General features: G+C 44.8%; 1 protein-coding gene across 1 annotated transcript; it reads left to right on the top strand.

Moving 5' to 3' along the window:
* The first annotated feature begins 1,374 nt into the window (after window positions 1-1,374).
* LOC123760781 (dentin sialophosphoprotein-like) lies at window positions 1,375-17,101 on the top strand. Its single transcript, XM_045746566.1, has 5 exons — window positions 1,375-1,617; window positions 10,192-11,312; window positions 11,354-12,428; window positions 12,695-13,903; window positions 16,889-17,101. The coding sequence occupies exons 1-5, from the start codon at window positions 1,375-1,377 to the stop codon at window positions 17,099-17,101; spliced, it is 3,861 nt and encodes a 1,286-aa protein (XP_045602522.1).
* Window positions 17,102-20,842: the final 3,741 nt, after the last annotated feature.

Genomic DNA, 20,842 nt, shown 5'->3' with positions numbered 1-20,842 from the left:
TCATTTTACTCCAGCATAGTTGAGGTAGTTTATAGTGGAAAGGTTTGTGATGTTGAGTACCTTGACTTTAGCAAAGCTTTTGATACAGTGCCAGATGAAAGACTGATTAAAAAGATAGAGGCTCATGGTATTGGGGGTGGTATATTAAGTTGGATAAGGGCATGGCAATACAAAAAACACAGAGTTAGTATTAATGGGGTTATGTCAGAGTGGGAAATGTTGTAAGTGGTGTGCCCCAAGGTTCGGTCCTGGGACCTCTGTTATTCATAAAATATATAAATGATTTAGATTCAGGTTTGAGCAGCAATAGTTGCAAATTTGGCGATGATACAAAAATCGCTAGGGAAATAAGCACAGAAAGGGGACTCACTATCACTTCTAGATGATCTAAATAGAGTTTTGAAATGGTCAACAGATTGGCAGATGCAGTTTAATGTTGACAAATGAGGGTTTTGAGGGGTAGGTAATGATGATAGAGTTACAAGATACGAGCTATATAGTGATGAGATAGCAAAGTCGAATCTGCATGAAGAAGGCAAACAAACGATAGCAAAATATCCAAACTGCGGGGATACACATCACGCCTGGAACAAATGATGTCCAGAAAGGGTAAAACGAATACTAGCTTTCGGATCAACCCAGCAACCAATAGTCACAACTTCTAGACCACAATCGACCAGACCCTCGATAAAAAGCCAGTGGAACACTCCTCGGCAAGTCCGAATAAATGAAGATCAGCAACAGTCTAACGCACCAATTCCTTCTAGTCTGAGCAAGAACAGGACCTCCAATAACTGGAGAAAACAAAGAAGCACTACTCCACAAGGCAACAGCAACAGAATTAATCAGGGCAGCAAAACTAATATACCTGCTATTGCCTCCAAGACCTCTCAAACATAAATAATGATCCCTACATCATCAAATGCCCCAGTAGCTGGATGTAGCAAAGACGCTTCAACCCAACCAAGAGTCTCCTCACCCACCAAGAAAAAAGTCTCCACTGCAGCCAAGAAGACACAAGCCGTCAGGAAATCAGCACTGTAAAAACTACCATGGACTCAATGATGCCATTATAATGAAATAATGGACAATCTCAACATTATACAATAGAATACTCAAGGATTCAAAAACAAAGCACAAACTCTCAGAGCAGTGCTTCTCAACGACAACATTAATATTGCTCTACTTCAAGAAACACTCACCTGGACTGAAAGAAATTTCAATATCCCAGGATATCAAGGTTTCCACTGCCCTATGGCACAAAGTGGCACCAGAGGCATTTCAATTCTAGTAAGAAATCATATCAATGCCACGGCAATCACAGACCTGCCCAACTGTGGCGAGAACGTCGAAATTATGGGAGTTAATCTCACTATGAGGAACTCAGTGCTGTCCATCTTCAATGGAGACGTTAGTGTTCATGTAGACGTTAGTGATAATGGAGATATTAGTGATCATGGAGACGTTAGTGATCATGGAGACGTTAGTGTTCATGTAGACGTTAGTAATAATGGAGACGTTAGTGTTCATGTAGACGTTAGTGATCATGGAGACGTTAGTGTTCATGTAGACGTTAGTGATAATGGAGACATTAGTGATGTTGTAATCCACAAGCTAGTAGGAATTATTAGCTAGAGGATCATTACAACAACACTTAACGAATGATGATTGGAAGTACATGTGAAGTAGACAAACTATGGATCACATATCTAAGAAAGGTCAATGGATTAAGACCGAAGCTGTTTAGCCAAATTAATAATTCCTGGAAAGAGGAATTATTCTTTGTCAGGCTTCTAGGATCAAGGTTACCGCTCTAGGGATAAGGTTAATCGGATTATACCTTCCTTAAGAAGCAGAGTGAAATGGTTGAGGTAGATGCTGACTGGAGTCAGTCTGATTGTGGGAGTTGAACTGGCAAGTCCTCTGGATCCCCGTTTGCGGCAGCAGTGAAGTGTAGCAGACAGCTATGAGAGAACCTGATGTGATCTTAGTGACCAAGTTAAGTCTGCAGTATGTGAGTATTGAATGAAAGACTAACCGGGTGTGGAGCGTTGTAGTAATCATTCCGTATTAGGGACTTAGGCGGAAGTTACGAGTGTGGGTGGTGATCGCGGAGGTCAAGTGGTCTATGGGTATTGGAAGTGTATTGACCTAATAGAGTATGTTAATTAATATAGTATTATTTGTCAGAGTCTATTCTTTGTAATTAAATGACAAAACCCGACGGCCTTTAAATACCTTCCATATGTTCATTCATTGTGTTCCAGTACAAACCTAGTGGTACGCCTCAAGGGTCTGGTGTGTGTAGGAGTACACGGTGGTAGTAACGGTTGCTAAGGCAAGGTGTTATGTGTTGTGTAATCGCTGTGTTCGGAATGAACCGGAGTTCAGCGTCACGACATATTTGGTGGCAGCGCAAACAGGTTTGGAACACTTTGAGAGATGAAGGAAGTGTGTTACTGGTTTAGTTGGTGAGGGAATGTTCGGGAATTGGTAGACGTCGGGTTGTGTTCAGGACGGTGGATATTGGAGTGAGGAAGGGAAGGTGTGTGGGCCAGTGAGTGGCCATAGTGGGGTGTGGGGCCAAGGTGTGTGGCCAAGTGGAGTGGCCACGTTGTGCGGAAGGGAAAGGTCCCCTAAGGGGTGGAAACAGTAGTGTGGGGAACTGATAAGTGACGTTGTTAATGGTGGCTTAAAATTATAAGTGATTCTAGTGAGATTAAGGGACAAGGCCAAGTAAGGTTACTGTATGGCAAAGCGTCAAGCTGGTTCATACACGAGCACATAAGGGGCGAGTAGCCATGCCGAGTACGGGTAGTAATAGGGGCGCCAGTGGCCAGGCCACAAGTAATGTCGGTCAGGGTGAGAGTGGTGATAACACGGCGGCGTTGCTTACGGCGCAGGCGGCAGCGTCAGAGACAATTGGGCAGGTTGCACAGTGGTTGAAAAATGTGTTGAGCACGCATGAGACGACTAATGCAGGACCTAAGGTATATGGAGACATACCCACGTTTTGGGGCGCCAAACGGGATTCGAAAGGTCAGTTACTGACGGATATTAGAACATTTTTTTTTGCTCTAGAGAAGGGGACTAGTGTGGGGTCATGGTCGGATCAGGCAAAGATTGCATTGGCATATTCCAAGGTGAAAGGGGAAGCAAAGACCCTGCTCAACTCGGCGGAAATTAGAGAAATAAATAGTTATAGCGAGTTTAAGCAGGAACTGATAGATCATTACGATGTGCAGCACGATGCAGTAGAACTAAAGGCTCAGTTAGCTGCACTTAAACGAGAACCAGGGGAACAATTAAGGGCGTTTGGCCATAGAATAAGACTCTTGGGTGATGTGATTGAGCGGACGGAAACGCAGTTCACGGGGGTAGTAAGAGATTCTATGCAACGGAGTGTTTTTTTCGGTGCATTACCGCGGGAAAGTGCGTTACACTGCAGGGAAGCTAAGTCTTTTAAGGAAGCGGTGATACATGCAGTGTTTTGGGCGGAGAATAGCCCGACACATAAACTGACAGAGGATGACATTTTCAAAGAAGTGTCCCCTAAGGAACAGGCAAATCTTGCAGACACGCAAGAGAGACAGGCTCAGCTCTGGGCCCCAGTAGCTCAGCCAGTGGAGGATGGACCCGCGGCGGGGGTCACACATTCCAAGGGCAAGGGGCGAGGTGCTCCTCGACGTAACAATAATAAGGGCTGGGAGCCAAGGGTGTTCCAGGGACACAATACGAGTGGTGTGTCGTGGGGACCCCATCAGGGTACTCGCGGGCAGCGAGGAGGTTATAATCAAGGGGCACGTGGAGGCAGGTTCACTCCTGCTCCACCACGATACACGCCTGCTCAGGGAGCAACAGGAATGTACCACCAGAACCAGGGTACCGGTAGAGGGTATCCCCGGGGAACGGGGTACACTGCAGGTAAACACGAGCCAGACCGACCTAAGCAGACAAAAGTGTGTAAGCTGTGTGGTGACGGTAGTCACTTGGCCTGGCAGTGTAAGCTTTTTGTTCCGCCTAATTACCCAGTGTGTACAGTAGGGGGTGGCGGACAGTGGTTGTGCACCGTCGGGTCGGGTCATCCCATAAAGGTGCATTTACGGTTAAAGGGCACTATCTATACAGCCTTGGTGGACACCGGTGCTTCCGTGTCCATCATGAGTCGTAGCGTGTTAGGATCAGACGTCAGGCTGATACCGAACAACAGGAGATTAACGGCGTTGGGGGGTAATGCGTTGCGGGTGTTGGGTGAGACAACTGTGGATTTCCAGCTAGAAGATAGATGGTTTAAACATAGTTTTGTAGTAATACAGGATATAGGGCTGAAACATACCAACATTATCCTGGGAATTGATTTCCTCGAAAAATACTCATGTACCATAGCGTTCAGCGCAAGGGGGAATAAATTGGTATGTGGGGGTCAAGCGGTAGACGTTAACAAGGTGAGTAGAGAAGGAGTAGCAGTAGTGAGGGGTAACTGTGGTAACTCGGCTGGGGACCAGAATATACAGTGGGCAGTCACGGTACCCAAGGATGTCACCATTCCGGGAGAAACATCCTTAGTGATTAAAATGGCATGTAAAGCCAAGGGAGTAGACGTTGTGCAAATTGAGCCATTGGATAATCCAGCAGGGTTGGTGATAATGGAGACTATTGAAGACATAAATGAAGGGGTAATTCGGTTGAGGGTTTTTAATCCCTCTCGGTGGCCAGTCACCTTGAGTAAGCATGCACAGGCAGCGTGGGCGCACCCTGTGGAGGAGATTATTGCAGCCATGTCAGTAAGTCAGAGTGAGGGCGATGAGGATAGAATGGATAAATTAATGGGAATAATGGATAGGATGTACATGGAAAGGGAGGTTAAGGAAGCCTTAAGGGGCTTAGTCAGGGAGTTCCCGGATGTTTTTGCGTTGAGAGGGGAACCCCCAGGGTGCATTACTCAAGGAGCACATAGGATTGACGTAGAGGGTGCACATCCAGTATATACGAGAGCATATAGCATACCAGTAGCACACCAGAGGGAGGTGAAAGAGGAGATAAGCCAGCTAAGGGAGCATGATATCATTGAACCATCCAGTTCACCGTGGCACAGCCCTCTCGTAGTAGTCAGGAAAAAGAATGGGGGAGTGAGGTTATGCGTAGATTTCCGCAGAATAAACAAGCTGACGAAGGACGAAGCATACCCATTACCTAACATACAGGACACATTGACACACTTGAAGGGTACACAATATTTTACCACATTAGACCTACTCAGTGGGTATCACCAGATACCGCTGGAGGAAGAGTCGAGGGAAATCACAGCGTTTAGTGCGTGCAACAACGAGCTCTGGCAATATAAACGACTTCCTTTCGGGTTGAAGTCAGCACCTGCTGTGTTCAGTAGGCTAATGATGAGTGTGTTATCGGGGTTGATAGGTCCCACAGCGTTGCTGTACCTCGATGACGTAATCGTCCTGGGAAAGTCATTAGAGGAGCACATGCATAATTTGAGGAAACTCTTGCTAAGGCTGAGGTCACACAACCTCAAAGTGAATTTCGAAAAATGCAGTTTTTTTGGAGAATCGGTAACATTCCTGGGTCATACAGTGGGCCGGATGGGTATCAGTCCATTGCCAGATAAAACCAGGGATATTCAAGAGTTCCCAGTTCCACAGAACAAGAAAGAGTGCAAATCTTTCCTGGGGTTGGTTAGCTATTATCGGCGATTTATTAAAGATTTTTCAAAAATTGCAAGACCATTACATCAGATCAGTGGACTTGCAGAGTTCGTGTGGGGGAAGGAACAACAGCAGGCGTTCCCGGTACTGAGGGCTGCTGTCAGCTCTCGCAGTATCTTGGCGCACCCAGACTTTAGCAAACCATTTCTGGTGTATGCGGATGCTTCTGGCGCAGCGATAGGTGGTGTGGTAGCTCAGGTGGATGAGCGAGGACGGGAGCGTCCCATTGCATTTTGTTCCCGAGTACTATGTCCTGCAGAGAGGAACTATAGTACGATTGAGAGGGAAGCGCTAGCGATCACATTCATATTACAACGGAACCGGTACATCTTGCTTGGACATGAAATTTGGCTCAGAAGCGATGACAAACCCCTTAAGTATGTGTTCGAGTCCAAGGAGCCTTGTCAGCGATGGCACGGTGGGTTACCTCGCTCTCAGAGTTTAACATTACAAACTTTGAACATGTACCAGGGAAAAGCAATGTGGTCGCTGACGCGTTGTCAAGGTGTCACAATGTAGCAGTGGTGAGTGAAAGGGGGGAGGAAGATGTGTCGTGGAATGTGAGGGAGTTGATACGAAGTCAGGAAGGTCACCCCCTGTGGGGGGGAGGTAAGGAAGTTTTTGAGGGGTCAGCGTGCGGAGTTGAGGAAGTCACTTCCAGCACCAGTGGATGAGTTTGTGGTTGAAGATGAGGTGTTGTATCATCTTGGTAGGGTTTCGGGTATACGGTCTGAACCAGTATACCAGGCAGTCTTGACACCGGAGTTCCAGAGGACTGCAATGTATCTGTGTCATAACATCCCAGCAGCAGGCCATGGAGGGGAGTCCAAGACGTTGCAGAGGGCACGTCAAAGGTTCTATTGGCCATCCATGGGTAAAGATATCAAGGTCTATGTAGCCTCTTGTGACAGTTGTCTGTGGTACAAGGCACATAGGTTGGGGGCGGAACCTTTGCGTAGGTGGCCGGAGGTGAGTACTCCCTTCGAGAGAGTACACATAGATCTCATTGGGCCGCTACCACAAGCTCATTCAGGGGCGAGGTACATATTTGTAGCAGTGGATGCACTCACACGGTTCACTGTGGTGAGTGCACTCCGTTCTAAGTCGGCAGAGGATGTGACCCAGGCCATGGTGGAAAGTGTGTTAACCAGGTTTGGGGCTCCTCAACAAGTTGTGTCACACCAAGGGTCAGAGTTTATCAATCAAGTATTTCAAAGCATCGCGAGTGTGTATCAATTCAAACATATTCCAGTGCTGGCATATCGACCATCGGCGAATGGTTTGGTTGAAAGACACAATGCTGAAGTAATGTATTCTGCGGCATTTGGCTGCAGATGATGTGCTTGCATGGGATCAGAGTTTGTCGATGGTGGAGTCGGCGCTCAACACGGCGTTCAATAGGTCGGTGGGAGAAACCCCGCATTTTTTGTTGCATGGGTTCGATCCCCGACTTCCGTTCACGACGTTCACAAGCAAGCAACCGCCATGCTGTGCGTTAGACTTTAGAAGTGTTGTCTGTAGGCGAGCAACCAAGGCATTTGACTTGGTGAAACTACATTTAAGAAAGTCGACAGAGGTAGCAGAGGCATATTATAATGCGCGGAACAAGGTCCAAGCAAAGGTGATCAATGAAGGTGATAGGGTATTCGTGAAGCAGATGCACGCTCAGGCAGAAGGTACGTTGGCACCCAAGTTTGTGGGGCCATGTCGGGTAATTAGCAAAAAGAATGCAGAAGTTAAGGTTAAGGTGCTAAACAGAGGGCATGTGTTCTCCTGTCACCCAGACCGCGTCTATACACTGACCGGTCAGGCAAGTGAGGAGCCATACCCTACGGAGAGTGTGCCAGGGGAGAGCACACCAGCGGCTGAGAACATAGGTAGGGGTACGAGGAGTTGGCAATCAAGGGTAGATAACACAGAACAGCCTTCGCAGGACCGGGGACAAAGTCCACAGGCGACGGTGACACATCGCTATCCGACCCGCTCTCGTGGGGTCATGAACACAGAAGGAGCATGGCCATGGTAGTTTTTGTAGAGTGTGGCGTAGTGTGTAGAGTGCGGTGTTGAGTGGTGCATGGGCATGGTAGTTTTGTAGAGTGTGGGGTAGTGTGTAGAGTGTGGTGTAGAGTAGCATGTGTAGTGTTGTACCGTTTGGACGCCCGGTATGGAGTGTGGTGTTGTGGAGTACATAGCGGCACAGGAGGCCAGGTGGTGGTGGGTACGGTGAGTATCGGTGTAATGAGGTCAGGTGCGTCAGGACGCAGAGCCTGGCTGTTGAGAGACGTGGTGTTATAATGAGGTCATCAGTGGTTGGGTTGACCAGAGGTGATGGTGTGTCGGAGTGGGTAAGTCTTATGGATAAGATTATAATGTAGAATTTCAAAATTTCAGGTGTTGGTGGTTGCAGTGGACGAGCGAAGTAGATATACTAATTTCTTAATAAGTTGTTACAGGAATCTCGCTAGAGGCGAGCCAGTGGCAGTATGATGCTTTAGTGACATTAGTTGTGAAATGATTTTAATGTGGTATTTATTGTGATAATGTATGTGTATGTATATACTGTATATTACCTCATCGGCACCATTACTGAGTGTTAGGCTTGAGAAGGTCCCCCGGGATCATGTCACAGAGCTTCAGGTAGAGTAGAAGGGAAGCTATGAGGCTACACTCAGTTATTCTAGAAAAAAAGGGGGAGGAAGTGAAGCCAACGTGACGTTATAGGCGAAATTCGCCCCCTGACATCAAAGCAGGGATAAGGGCCAGCTGCAATGGTTTTGCAGCTGCGCTCAGGCTATATACGGGGAGAGAGTAAGGAGCCGAGGGGGTTATGTAATAATGGGATCGAGCCAGGGGGCTCCGAGGGAATATTTTGCAGGTACAGCGATCGGGAAGGTGTGAATACAGGTGGACACACTGGGAGGATGGGCCTAGACCAGAGAGCTGTGAGATATCTACAGCGTTCTGGGGTTGGTGCCCTGGAACGAGACGTCAGCACAGACCCGAAGGAACATGACCCTGGGGTAGGAATCTCCGTTGCTCTGGAGGCCAGGATCACGTTAGCTCAGAGCAACGATGGGACATTGACAACATTCACCAGGCTGGACAGCCTGGGTTTTGTCTGCGTCATGGAGGATCTATGACCTAGCAACCATGGGACACGAAGACAAGAGAGGTGATGCTGCCAATTGTGGAGGAGGCCAGTGAAACATTGTGTGATCATTGTAAGCCTTATGTCAACAGTACAGGGCAAGATGTTAAATTATAATTAACTTATTACTAAGGATGAAGAACCTTAGATATATATGTGTTGTGTATATATTAATGACTAGTGTCATTTCTGTTTAAGTGCCAGCATTCTGGTCCATGTAATTTTATGGTTATGTTTGTATGTAATTATATGTCAGCAGTTTAGGTATATGTGCATTGTTGGAGATGGGAAAAATTATTACAGACTATTTTACCTGTGCTATGAATTGAATATAATGTATATGTTGGAGAAGTGTTGTGAGCCATGTCGAGGAAAATTTTAATTTATTTCATCGTGTGTATGATGAACTTATTGGATGATTTTTTAGTTGTTCACATATGGTGGGTGCATCCTCCAGGTCCTTGCACTAATGGAACCATTGCAATGATGCATATGGGGACATATGCGTGTTTAAGGAGGGGAGTGGTGTTGTAATCCACAAGTTAGTAGGAATTATTAGCTAGAGGAACATTACTACAACACTTAACGAATGATGATTGGAAGTACATGTGAAGTAGACAAACTATGGATCACATATCTAAGAAAGGTCAATGGATTAAGACCGAAGCTGTTTAGCCAAATTAATAATTCCTGGAAAGAGGAATTATTCTTCGTCAGGCTTCTAGGAACAAGATTACCGCTCTAGGGATAAGGTTAATCGGATTATACCTTCCTTGAGAGGCGGGGTGAAATGGTTGAGGTAGATGGCTGACTGGAGTCAGTCTGATTGTGGGAGTTGAACTGGCAAGTCCTCTAGATCCCCGTTTGCGGCAGCAGTGAAGTGTAGCACACAGCTATGCGAGAACCTGATGTGATCTTAGTGACCAAGTTAAGTCTGCAGTATGTGAGTATTGAATGGAAGACTAACCGGGTGTGGAGCGTTGTAGTAATCATTCCGTATTAGGGACTTAGGCGGAAGTTACGAGTGTGGGTGGTGATCGCGGAGGTCAAGTGGTCTATGGGTATTGGAAGTGTATTGACCTAATAGAGTATGTTAATTAATATAGTATTATTTGTCAGAGTCTATTCTTTGTAATTAAATGACAAAACCCGACGGCCTTTAAATACCATCCATATGTTCATTCATTGTGTTCCAGTAAAAACCTAGTGGTACGCCTCAAGGGTCTGGTGTGTGTAGGAGTACACGGTGGTAGTAACGGTTGCTGAGGCAAGGTGTTATGTGTTGTGTAATCGCTGTGTTCGGAATGAACCGGGGTTCAGCGTCACGACAGTGATCATGGAGACGTTAGTGTTCATGGAGACGTTAGTGATCATGAAGACCTTAGTGTTCATGGAGACGTTAGTGATCATGAAGACGTTAGTGATCATGGAGACGTTAGTGTTCACAGAGACGTTAGTGATCATGGAGACGTTAGTGATCATGAAGACGTTAGTGATCATGGAGACGTTAGTGATCATGAAGACGTTAGTGTTCACAGAGACGTTAGTGTTCATGGAGACGTTAGTGATCATGAAGACGTTAGTGATCATGGAGACGTTAGTGTTCATAGAGACGTTAGTGTCCATGGAGACATTAGTGACCATGGAGACGTTAGTGATCATGGAGACGTTAGTGATCATGAAGACGTTAGTGATCATGGAGACGTTAGTGTTCACAGAGACGTTAGTTTTCATGGAGACGTTAGTGATCATGAAGACCTTAGTGTTCATGGAGACGTGAGTGATCATGAAGACGTTAGTGATCACAGAGACGTTAGTGATCATGGAGACGTTAGTGATCACGGAGTCGTTAGTGATCATGGAGACGTTAGTGATCACGGAGTCGTTAGTGATCATGGAGACGTTAGTGATCATAGAGACGTTAGTGATCATGGAGACGTTAGTGATCATGGAGACGTTAGTGTTCACAGAGACGTTAGTGTTCATGGAGACGTTAGTGATCATGGAGACGTTAGTGATCATGGAAACATTAGTGATCATGAAGATGTTAGTGATAATGAAGATGTTAGTGATCATGGAGACGTTAGTGATCACAGAGACGTTAGTGATCATGGAGACGTTAGTGATCACAGAGTCGTTAGTGATCATGGAGACGTTAGTGATCATAGAGACGTTAATGATCATGGAGACGTTAGTGATCATGGAGACGTTAGTGATCATGGAGACGTTAGTTATCATAGAGACGTTAGTGATCATGGAGACGTTAGTCATCATGAAGACGTTAGTGACCATGGAGACGTTAGTGTTCACAGAGACGTTAGTGATCATGGAGACGTTAGTGATCATGGAGACGTTAGTGATCATGAAGACGTTAGTGATCATGGAGACGTTAGTGATCACAGAGACGTTAGTGATCATGGAGACGTTGTGTTCAAGAAGACGTTAGTGATCATGGAGACGTTAGTGATCATGGACACGTTAGTGTTCATGAAGACGTTAGTGATCATGGAGACGTTAGTGTTCATGAAGACGTTAGTGATCATGGAGACGTTAGTGATCATGGAGACGTTAGTGTTCATGGAGACGTTAGTGTTCATGAAGACGTTAATGATCATGGAGACGTTAGTGATCATGGAGACGTTAGTGATCATGGAGACGTTAGTGATCATGAAGACGTTAGTGATCATGGAGACGTTAGTGATCATGGAGACGTTAGTGTTCATGGAGACGTTAGTGTTCATGGAAACGTTAGTGATCATGGAGACGTTAGTGTTCACAGAGACGTTAGTGATCATGGAGACGTTAGTGATCATGGAGACGTTAGTGATCATGGAGACGTTAGTGATCATGAAGACGTTAGTGTTCACAGAGACGTTAGTGATCATGGAGACATTAGTGATCATGAAGATGTTAGTGATCATGAAGATGTTAGTGATCATGGAGATGTTAGTGATCATGGAGACGTTAGTGATCATGGAGACGTTAGTGATCATGGAGACGTTAGTGATCATGGAGACGTTAGTGTTCATGGAGACGTTAGTGATCACGGAGTCATTAGTGATCACGGAGACGTTAGTGATCACGGAGACGTTAGTGATCACGGAGACGTTAGTGATCATGGAGACGTTAGTGATCATGGTGACGTTAGTGATCATGGAGACGTTAGTGATCATGGAGACGTTAGTGATCATGGAGACGTTAGTGTTCACAGAGACGTTAGTGATCATGGAGACGTTAGTGATCATGGAGACGTTAGTGATCATGGAGACGTTAGTGATCATGGAGACGTTAGTGATCATGGAGACGTTAGTGATCATGGAGACGTTAGTGATCATGGAGACGTTAGTGATCATGGAGACGTTAGTGATCATGGAGACGTTAGTGATCATGGAGACGTTAGTGATCATGGAGACGTTAGTGTTCACGGAGACGTTAGTGATCACGGAGTCGTTAGTGATCACGGAGACGTTAGTGATCACGGAGACGTTAGTGATCATGGAGACGTTAGTGATCATGGAGACGTTAGTGATCATGGTGACGTTAGTGATCATGGAGACGTTAGTGATCATTGAGACGTTAGTGATCATGGAGACGTTAGTGATCATGGAGACGTTAATGTTCATGGAGACGTTAGTGTTCATGGAGACGTTAGTGATCATGGAGACGTTAGTGTTCACAGAGACGTTAGTGATCATGGAGACGTTAGTGATCATGGAGACGTTAGTGATCATGGAGACGTTAGTGATCATGGAGACGTTAGTGATCATGGAGACGTTAGTGATCATGGAGACGTTAGTGATCATGAAGACGTTAGTGTTCACAGAGACGTTATAGTGATCATGGAGACATTAGTGATCATGAAGATGTTAGTGATAATGAAGATGTTAGTGATCATGGAGACGTTAGTGATCATGGAGACGTTAGTGATCATGGAGACGTTAGTGATCATGGAGACGTTAGTGTTCATGGAGACGTTAGTGATCACGGAGTCGTTAGTGATCACGGAGACGTTAGTGATCACGGAGACGTTAGTGATCATGGAGACGTTAGTGATCATGGAGGCGTTAGTGATCATGGTGACGTTAGTGATCATGGAGACGTTAGTGATCATGGAGACGTTAGTGATCATGGAGACGTTAGTGTTCACAGAGACGTTAGTGATCATGGAGATGTTAGTGATCATGGAGACGTTAGTGATCATGGAGACGTTAGTGATCATGGAGACGTTAGTGATCATGGAGACGTTAGTGATCATGGAGACGTTAGTGATCATGGAGACGTTAGTGATCATGGAGACGTTAGTGATCATGGAGACGTTAGTGTTCACGGAGACGTTAGTGATCACGGAGTCGTTAGTGATCACGGAGACGTTAGTGATCACGGAGACGTTAGTGATCATGGAGACGTTAGTGATCATGGTGACGTTAGTGATCATGGAGACGTTAGTGATCATGGAGACGTTAGTGATCACGGAGACGTTAGTGTTCACAGAGACGTTAGTGATCATGGAGACGTTAGTGATCATGGAGACGTTAGTGATCATGGAGACGTTAGTGATCATGGAGACGTTAGTGATCATGGAGACGTTAGTGATCATGGAGACGTTAGTGATCATGGAGACGTTAGTGATCATGGAGACGTTAGTGATCACGGAGACGTTAGTGATCATGGAGACGTTAGTGATCATGGAGAAGTTAGTGATCATGGAGACGTTAGTGATCACGGAGACGTTAGTGATCATGGAGACGTTAGTGATCATGGAGACGTTAGTGATCATGGAGACGTTAGTGATCATGGAGACGTTAGTGATCATGGAGACGTTAGTGATCATGGGGACGTTAGTGATCATGGAGACGTTAGTGATCATGGAGACGTTAGTGATCACGGAGACGTTAGTGATCATGGAGACGTTAGTGATCATGGAGAAGTTAGTGATCATGGAGACGTTAGTGATCACGGAGACGTTAGTGATCATGGAGACGTTAGTGATCATGGAGATGTCAAAACTGCAGGACCAAAGAATACTATGTTGGTCAGTTTCTCTTCATAAGCTCAACGTGATAATATGCCACAACAATGGAATCCTTAATGTGACAGTAGATGACTTTTCTCGTATTCGTGTATCAGATTTAACATGAACGTCGAGACCAAGAATTCCTACTTCACTTTTAACTAACTGTATAATGAGAACTGTTTTATTTTGTATAAACATGGACGTCATACCATTACACTGATTTTTTGTTGAACAATTTGTGTGCACTATTTAAAGTATTAATTTTACGATTATGCAAAAACAAAAAACAAAACTACTTAACTAGTTAAAATAAATTGACTACTTTCAAGTCATCACATTTTATTTGTTTCCAGAGAAGAAGAGGTGTTACGAGCGAGTTGCTCAAATAATCTTAGTATTAATGTTTATATGTAAGAAGTCCAGACTATGCAAGGCCCGATTTGCCTAACAAGCTGAATGATTATCTTTATTTTCTATAAATTGTTTCCAAGTAGTTTATTTCAATTATTAATATTATATTGTATTGGGAAGATAAATTATTGACTTTGATGCATTAGTTTTCGTTAGGTTAGGTTAGGATAGGTAGGGTTGGCTAGGTTTGGTCATATATCTACATTAGTTTTTACTAAAATTTAAAAAAAAATTAACCCATACATAATGAAATGGATAGTTTTATCATTTCATAAGAAAAAATTAGAAATATATATAAATTATTATTATTGACAAATCTTATCCGGCAAATTAGACAAATCCGGGTTATTAGACAAATCGGGCCTTGCATAGTAGGCCGAGTACTGCATTCTGGCTAATAGGTATCTGTCATATATCTACGTTAGTTTTAACTTAAATTTAAAAAAAATTAACTCATACACAATGAAATGGATAGCTTTATCATTTCATAATAAAAAAATGAAAAATATATAGATTCAGGAAAACTTGGCATATTAGGCAAATCGTGCCTTGCATAGTAGGCCAAGTATGCATTCTGGCTACTAGGTACAACATATATAAATATAAATATATTATTATATATGACCGAAAAAGTAAGATTAATAATTTTGACACGAATTTTCTCAATATTTCTTATGTTTCTTTTCACTGTTGATGGTAATTGAAAAATTAATTCTCCAAAATTCCCTTTTATTTCTAGTCTGACGCGACACTTGAACGCGTTTCGTAATAACTTATTACATTTTCAAAGACTTTTTGTTTACACACACACACAACTATAACCTGCAAACACTAAACAGAGTTCTTACTACGCTATGATTTAAACAGCTTTCATTTTATACCCGCATTTTGGGTGAGGTGATATAATACAACAGTTTTTGGATGAGGTGAACAAAACTTTCAACACAGGACAGAACAGAAACAATGGGTATTAATTGGGTAAATTGAAGGTAAGGATGGAAGTAACTGCAAAGGGCCTATTGGCCCATATTTCTTGATGCTTCTATATTGGTGCGGAGTCTTGAAGTGGGTAGAATATAGTTGTGCATTAATTGGCTGTTGATTGCTGGTGTTGACTTCTTGATGTGTAGTGCCTCGCAGATGTCAAGCCGCCTGCTATCGCTGTAACTATCGATGATTTCTGTGTTGTTTGCTAAGATTTCTCTGGTGATGGTCTGGTTGTGGGAAGAGATTATATGTTCCTTAATGGAGCCCTGTTGCTTATGCATCGTTAATCGCCTGGAAAGAGATGTAGTTGTTTTGCCTATATACTGAGTTCTTTGAGGCTTACAGTCCCCAAGTGGGCATTTGAAGGCATAGACTACGTTGGTCTCTTTTAAAGCGTTCTGCTTTGTGTCTGGAGAGTTTCTCATGAGTAGGTTGGCCGTTTTTTTGGTTTTATAGTAAATCGTCAGTTGTATCTTCTGATTTTTGTCTGTAGGGATAACGTTTCTATTAACAATATCTTTCAGGACCCTTTCCTCCGTTTTATGAGCTGTGGAAAGAAGTTCCTGTAAAATAGTCTAATAGGGGGTATAGGTGTTGTATTAGTTGTCTCTTCAGAGGTTGCATGGCGTTTCACCTTCCTTCTTATGTGAAACGCCATGCAACCTCTGAAGAGACAACTAACACAACGAGATAGAGATAGCTAAAATATATGAAATTGAGAAGAGTTTACAGTACCCTAAGATGTTTTTGGATTGTTCGTTTGGGAAAGCTAAACGTACGTTTTATAATAATGTCTCCAAAGCGAAACCAGAAAATAGAAACTCATTGGTGGTATCTTATACGATGGGATTTGAGAAACTTTCCCCAGTTTTTAAGAACCTTAAATTAATATCAATTTGGTGTTCACTAATAATACGATCAAGTCTAATTTAATAAAAAAAACTCCTCTGGTACAGCAGGTTGTGTGTATTCGATTCCCTGCAATGATTGTGAGTCTGTGTACCTTGGACAAACAGGAAAATCCTTACAATTACGTATGTCCCAACATGCTTATAGTATAAGAACTGCCCAAACGTCTAATGCTTTGTATCTACATACAAGTTTGTGTGATCACACTATTAATAGGGATGGAGCGAAAAGCATTGCCAATTGCAATTGCTTTATGGAACGGAATTTAATTGAGTCTGCCCTAATTAGTCAATGTCCAAATCTTCTCAATGTTAGTACTGGTATGTACAAACTTGACCCAGTTTTAAGCTGTACTGTAATAGAGCTCATCGTAATGATGGCATTGAGTTCACTGTATCTTGAGTGTTATCCACCTATGCTTTGGCAGAGCAGTCTATGCTGGCCACACCTGTCAGCCACTGGTGGCTCGATGCAAATATTCAGTGTGAACTGGAGCAGCAAGGTGGAGAGCCACTGCAGTTCGTAGGAGCTATAGTGTGAAACGTGTGCAGGTTGCTGACGCTTCGTATAAGCTACGAAGATAGGCTAAGGGAACTAAATCTCACAACCCTTAAGGATAGAAGGAGCAGAGGAGATATGATCACAACTTACAAGATACTGAAAGGAATAGATAAGGTACACAAGGTTTTGCTTCAGATTGAAAGAAAGCAAGACAAGAGGACTCAGGTGGAAGCTGGAAACGCAAGTGAGCCGAAGGGACGTAAGGAAGTACTCATATCCAGTACGGGTACAGGGTACGAATACTTCCTACGGAGCCAGTGGAATGCTCTGAAGGAAGAAGTTGTGGACGCCAACTTCACCCTCCAAATTATAGGCCCATTTCGACACAGCAATTTAATGTCAGAATAGTAAAATTGAAATGCAGCAGGTACAAGACTAGTAGGCAGGGCAAAATTAGTGCATCCTTGTACCCATCTACTACTCATCCATCTTTTCATCTGTCCATCCTTCTATCCAAATATCTTTCCATCCATCAATTGGTCAGTCCATCCAGCTAGCCACCAATTTGTCCATTAATCAATCGCATTCATCTATCGTTTGTCTGTCTCCGTATTTGTCTCTACCTCTCTCTCTCTCTCTCTCTCTCTCTCTCTCTCTCTCTCTCTCTCTCTCTCTCCTCTCTCTCTCTCTTCTCACACTCGCTCTCTCCAAATCTCTCTCTCTCCAAATCTCTCTCTCTCCAAATCTCTCTCTCTCTCTCTCTCTCTCTCTCTCTCTCTCTCTCTCTCTCTCTCTCTCTCTCTCTCTCTCTCTCTCTCTCTCTCTCTCTCTCTCTCTCTCTCTCTCTCTCTCTCTCTCTCTCTCTCTCTCTCTCTCTCTCTCCTCTCTCTCTCTCTCCTCTCTCTCTCTCTTCTCACACTCGCTCTCTCTCTCTCTCTCTCTCTCTCTCTCTCTCTCTCTCTCTCTCTCTCTCTCTCTCTCTCTCTCTCTCTCTCTCTCTCTCTCTCTCTCTCTCTCTCTCTCTCTCTCTCTCCTCTCTCTCTCTCTTCTCACACTCGCTCTCTCTCTCCTCTCTCTCTCTCTCCAATATCTCTCTCTCTCTCTCTCTCTCTCTCTCTCTCTCTCTCTCTCTCTCTCTCTCTCTCTCTCTCTCTCTCTCTCTCTCTCTCTCTCTCTCTCTCTCTCTCTCTCTCTCTCTCTCTCTCTCTCTCTCTCTCTCTCTCTCTCTCTCTCTCTCACACTCGCTCTCTCTCTCTCTCTCTCTCTCTCTCTCTCTCTCTCTCTCTCTCTCTCTCTCTCTCTCTCTCTCTCTCTCTCTCTCTCTCTCTCTCTCTCTCTCTCTCTCTCTCTCTCTCTCTCTCTCTCTCTCTCTCTCTCTCCAAATATCTCTCTCTCTCTCTCTCTCTCTCTCTCTCTCTCTCTCTCTCTCTCTCTCTCTCTCTCTCTCTCTCTCTCTCTCTCTCTCTCTCTCTCTCTCTCTCTCTCTCTCTCTCTCTCCTCTCTCTCTCTCTTCTCACACTCGCTCTCTCTCTCTCTCTCTCTCTCTCTCTCTCTCTCTCTCTCTCTCTCTCTCTCTCTCTCTCTCTCTCTCTCTCTCTCTCTCTCTCTCTCTCTCTCTCTCTCTCTCTCTCTCTCTCTCTCCTCTCTCTCTCTCTCCAATATCTCTCTCTCTCTCTCTCTCTCTCTCTCTCTCTCTCTCTCTCTCTCTCTCTCTCTCTCTCTCTCTCTCTCTCTCTCTCTCTCTCTCTCTCTCTCTCTCTCTCTCTCTCTCTCTCTCTCTCTCTCTCTCTCTCTCTCTCTCTCTCTCTCTCTCTCTCTCCTCTCTCTCTCTCCAAATATCTCTCTCTCTCCAATATCTCTCTCTCTCTCTCTCTCTCTCTCTCTCTCTCTCTCTCTCTCTCTCTCTCTCTCTCTCTCTCTCTCTCTCTCTCTCTCTCTCTCTCTCTCTCTCTCTCTCTCTCTCTCTCTCTCTCTCTCTCTCTCTCTCTCTCTCTCTCTCTCCTCTCTCTCTCTTCTCACACTCGCTCTCTCCAAATCTCTCTCTCTCCAAATCTCTCTCTCTCTCTCTCTCTCTCTCTCTCTCTCTCTCTCTCTCTCTCTCTCTCTCTCTCTCTCTCTCTCTCTCTCTCTCTCTCTCTCTCTCTCTCTCTCTCTCTCTCTCTCTCTCTCTCTCTCTCTCTCTCTCCTCTCTCTCTCTTCTCACACTCGCTCTCTCCAAATCTCTCTCTCTCCAAATCTCTCTCTCTCTCTCTCTCTCTCTCTCTCTCTCTCTCTCTCTCTCTCTCTCTCTCTCTCTCTCTCTCTCTCTCTCTCTCTCTCTCTCTCTCTCTCTCTCTCTCTCTCTCTCTCTCTCTCTCTCTCTCTCTCTCTCTCTCTCTCTCTCTTCTCACACTCGCTCTCTCCAAATTTCTCTCTCTCTCTCTCTCTCTCTCTCTCTCTCTCTCTCTCTCTCTCTCTCTCTCTCTCTCTCTCTCTCTCTCTCTCTCTCTCTCTCTCTCTCTCTCTCTCTCTCTCTCTCTCTCTCTCTCTCTCTCTCTCTCTCTCTCTCTCTCTCTCTCTCTCTCTCTCCTCTCTCTCTCTCTTCTCACACTCGCTCTCTCCAAATCTCTCTCTCTCCAAATCTCTCTCTCTCTCTCTCTCTCTCTCTCTCTCTCTCTCTCTCTCTCTCTCTCTCTCTCTCTCTCTCTCTCCTCTCTCTCTCTCTCTCTCTCTCTCTCTCTCTCTCTCTCTCTCTCTCTCTCTCTCTCTCTCTCTCTCTCTCTCTCTCTCTCTCTCTCTCTCTCTCCTCTCTCTCTCTCTTCTCACACTCGCTCTCTCCAATCTCTCTCTCTCCAATCTCTCTCTCTCTCTCTCTCTCTCTCTCTCTCTCTCTCTCTCTCTCTCTCTCTCTCTCTCTCTCTCTCTCTCTCTCTCTCCTCTCTCTCTCTCTTCTCACACTCGCTCTCTCTTCTCACACTCTCTCTCTCCAATCTCTCTCTCTCTCTCTCTCTCTCTCTCTCTCTCTCTCTCTCTCTCTCTCTCTCTCTCTCTCTCTCTCTCTCTCTCTCTCTCTCTCTCTCTCTCTCTCTCTCTCTCTCTCTCTCTCTCTCTCTCTCTCTCTCTCTCTCTCTCTCTCACACTCGCTCTCTCTCTCTCTCTCTCTCTCTCTCTCTCTCTCTCTCTCTCTCTCTCTCTCTCTCTCTCTCTCTCTCTCTCTCTCTCTCTCTCTCTCTCTCTCTCTCTCTCTCTTCTCACACTCGCTCTCTCCAAATCTCTCTCTCTCCAAATCTCTCTCTCTCTCTCTCTCTCTCTCTCTCTCTCTCTCTCTCTCTCTCTCTCTCTCTCTCTCTCTCTCTCTCTCTCTCTCTCTCTCTCTCTCTCTCTCTCTCTCTCTCTCTCTCTCTCTCTCTCTCTCTCTCTCTCTCTCTCCTCTCTCTCTCTCTTCTCACACTCGCTCTCTCCAAATCTCTCTCTCTCCAAATCTCTCTCTCTCTCTCTCTCTCTCTCTCTCTCTCTCTCTCTCTCTCTCTCTCTCTCTCTCTCTCTCTCTCTCTCTCTCTCTCTCTCTCTCTCTCTCTCTCTCTCTCTCTCTCTCTCTCTCTCTCTCTCTCTCTCTCTCTCCTCTCTCTCTCTCTTCTCACACTCGCTCTCTCTCTTTATCTCTCTCTAATCTCTCCCTCTCTCCTTTCTTCATTGCCTTTTATTTCCTTGGACTGAACATAGGCAACCATTTGTGTGAGCGCTCATGTAGTGCGTACACTCCCTCCTGCATGACCCTGCACGCCTGATAAGTCCTCACTCTCCTCGCCTGATACTGCTGTTATTCAAACCAAGTCCTTTCTGACTATGATCTGTTTCTGGTCGACCAGGTACTTCACTTTCCGGTCCTGTCTTCTACCAGATACCAGAATATGCGACACCATCTTACTCAAAAGGCGGTTTTCTAGGAACGTTTTAAAGGTCTTTTGAAAGTCTAATAAAAGGCAAGCATCGCAACCTTCTCTTTCGTGTGCGATCTTGGCTATCCTTGGCAGGACTCTTTCAGGCTTGTAAGGACCGACTTTTCCGTATAAAATAATGTTGCATCTACATTACGAACTTTGTTTCCTTCGTGACTTGCGTCTCCGGAGCGTTTCAGGGACTGTCTGCGAGGGGAACACACGTGATGTT

The sequence above is a fragment of the Procambarus clarkii genome, chromosome 21, assembly GCF_040958095.1.
Source record: "Procambarus clarkii isolate CNS0578487 chromosome 21, FALCON_Pclarkii_2.0, whole genome shotgun sequence".
In the NCBI taxonomy this organism is placed as follows: Eukaryota; Metazoa; Arthropoda; class Malacostraca; order Decapoda; family Cambaridae; genus Procambarus; species Procambarus clarkii.
This window is presented reverse-complemented; position numbering and strand designations above follow the sequence as displayed.

What these genes read in the sequence shown, in the direction of transcription:
- LOC123760781 (XM_045746566.1), top strand. Translation starts at nt 1,375, where the DNA reads ATGAGGAACTCAGTGCTGTCCATCTTCAATGGAGACGTTAGTGTTCAT. An exon ending in GACGTTGTGTTCAAGAAGAC is followed by an intron (nt 11,313 to 11,353) that starts GTTAGTGATCAT and finishes TGGACACGTTAG; the next exon opens with TGTTCATGAAGACGTTAGTG. An exon ending in GACCAAAGAATACTATGTTG is followed by an intron (nt 13,904 to 16,888) that starts GTCAGTTTCTCT and finishes GTTTTGCTTCAG; the next exon opens with ATTGAAAGAAAGCAAGACAA.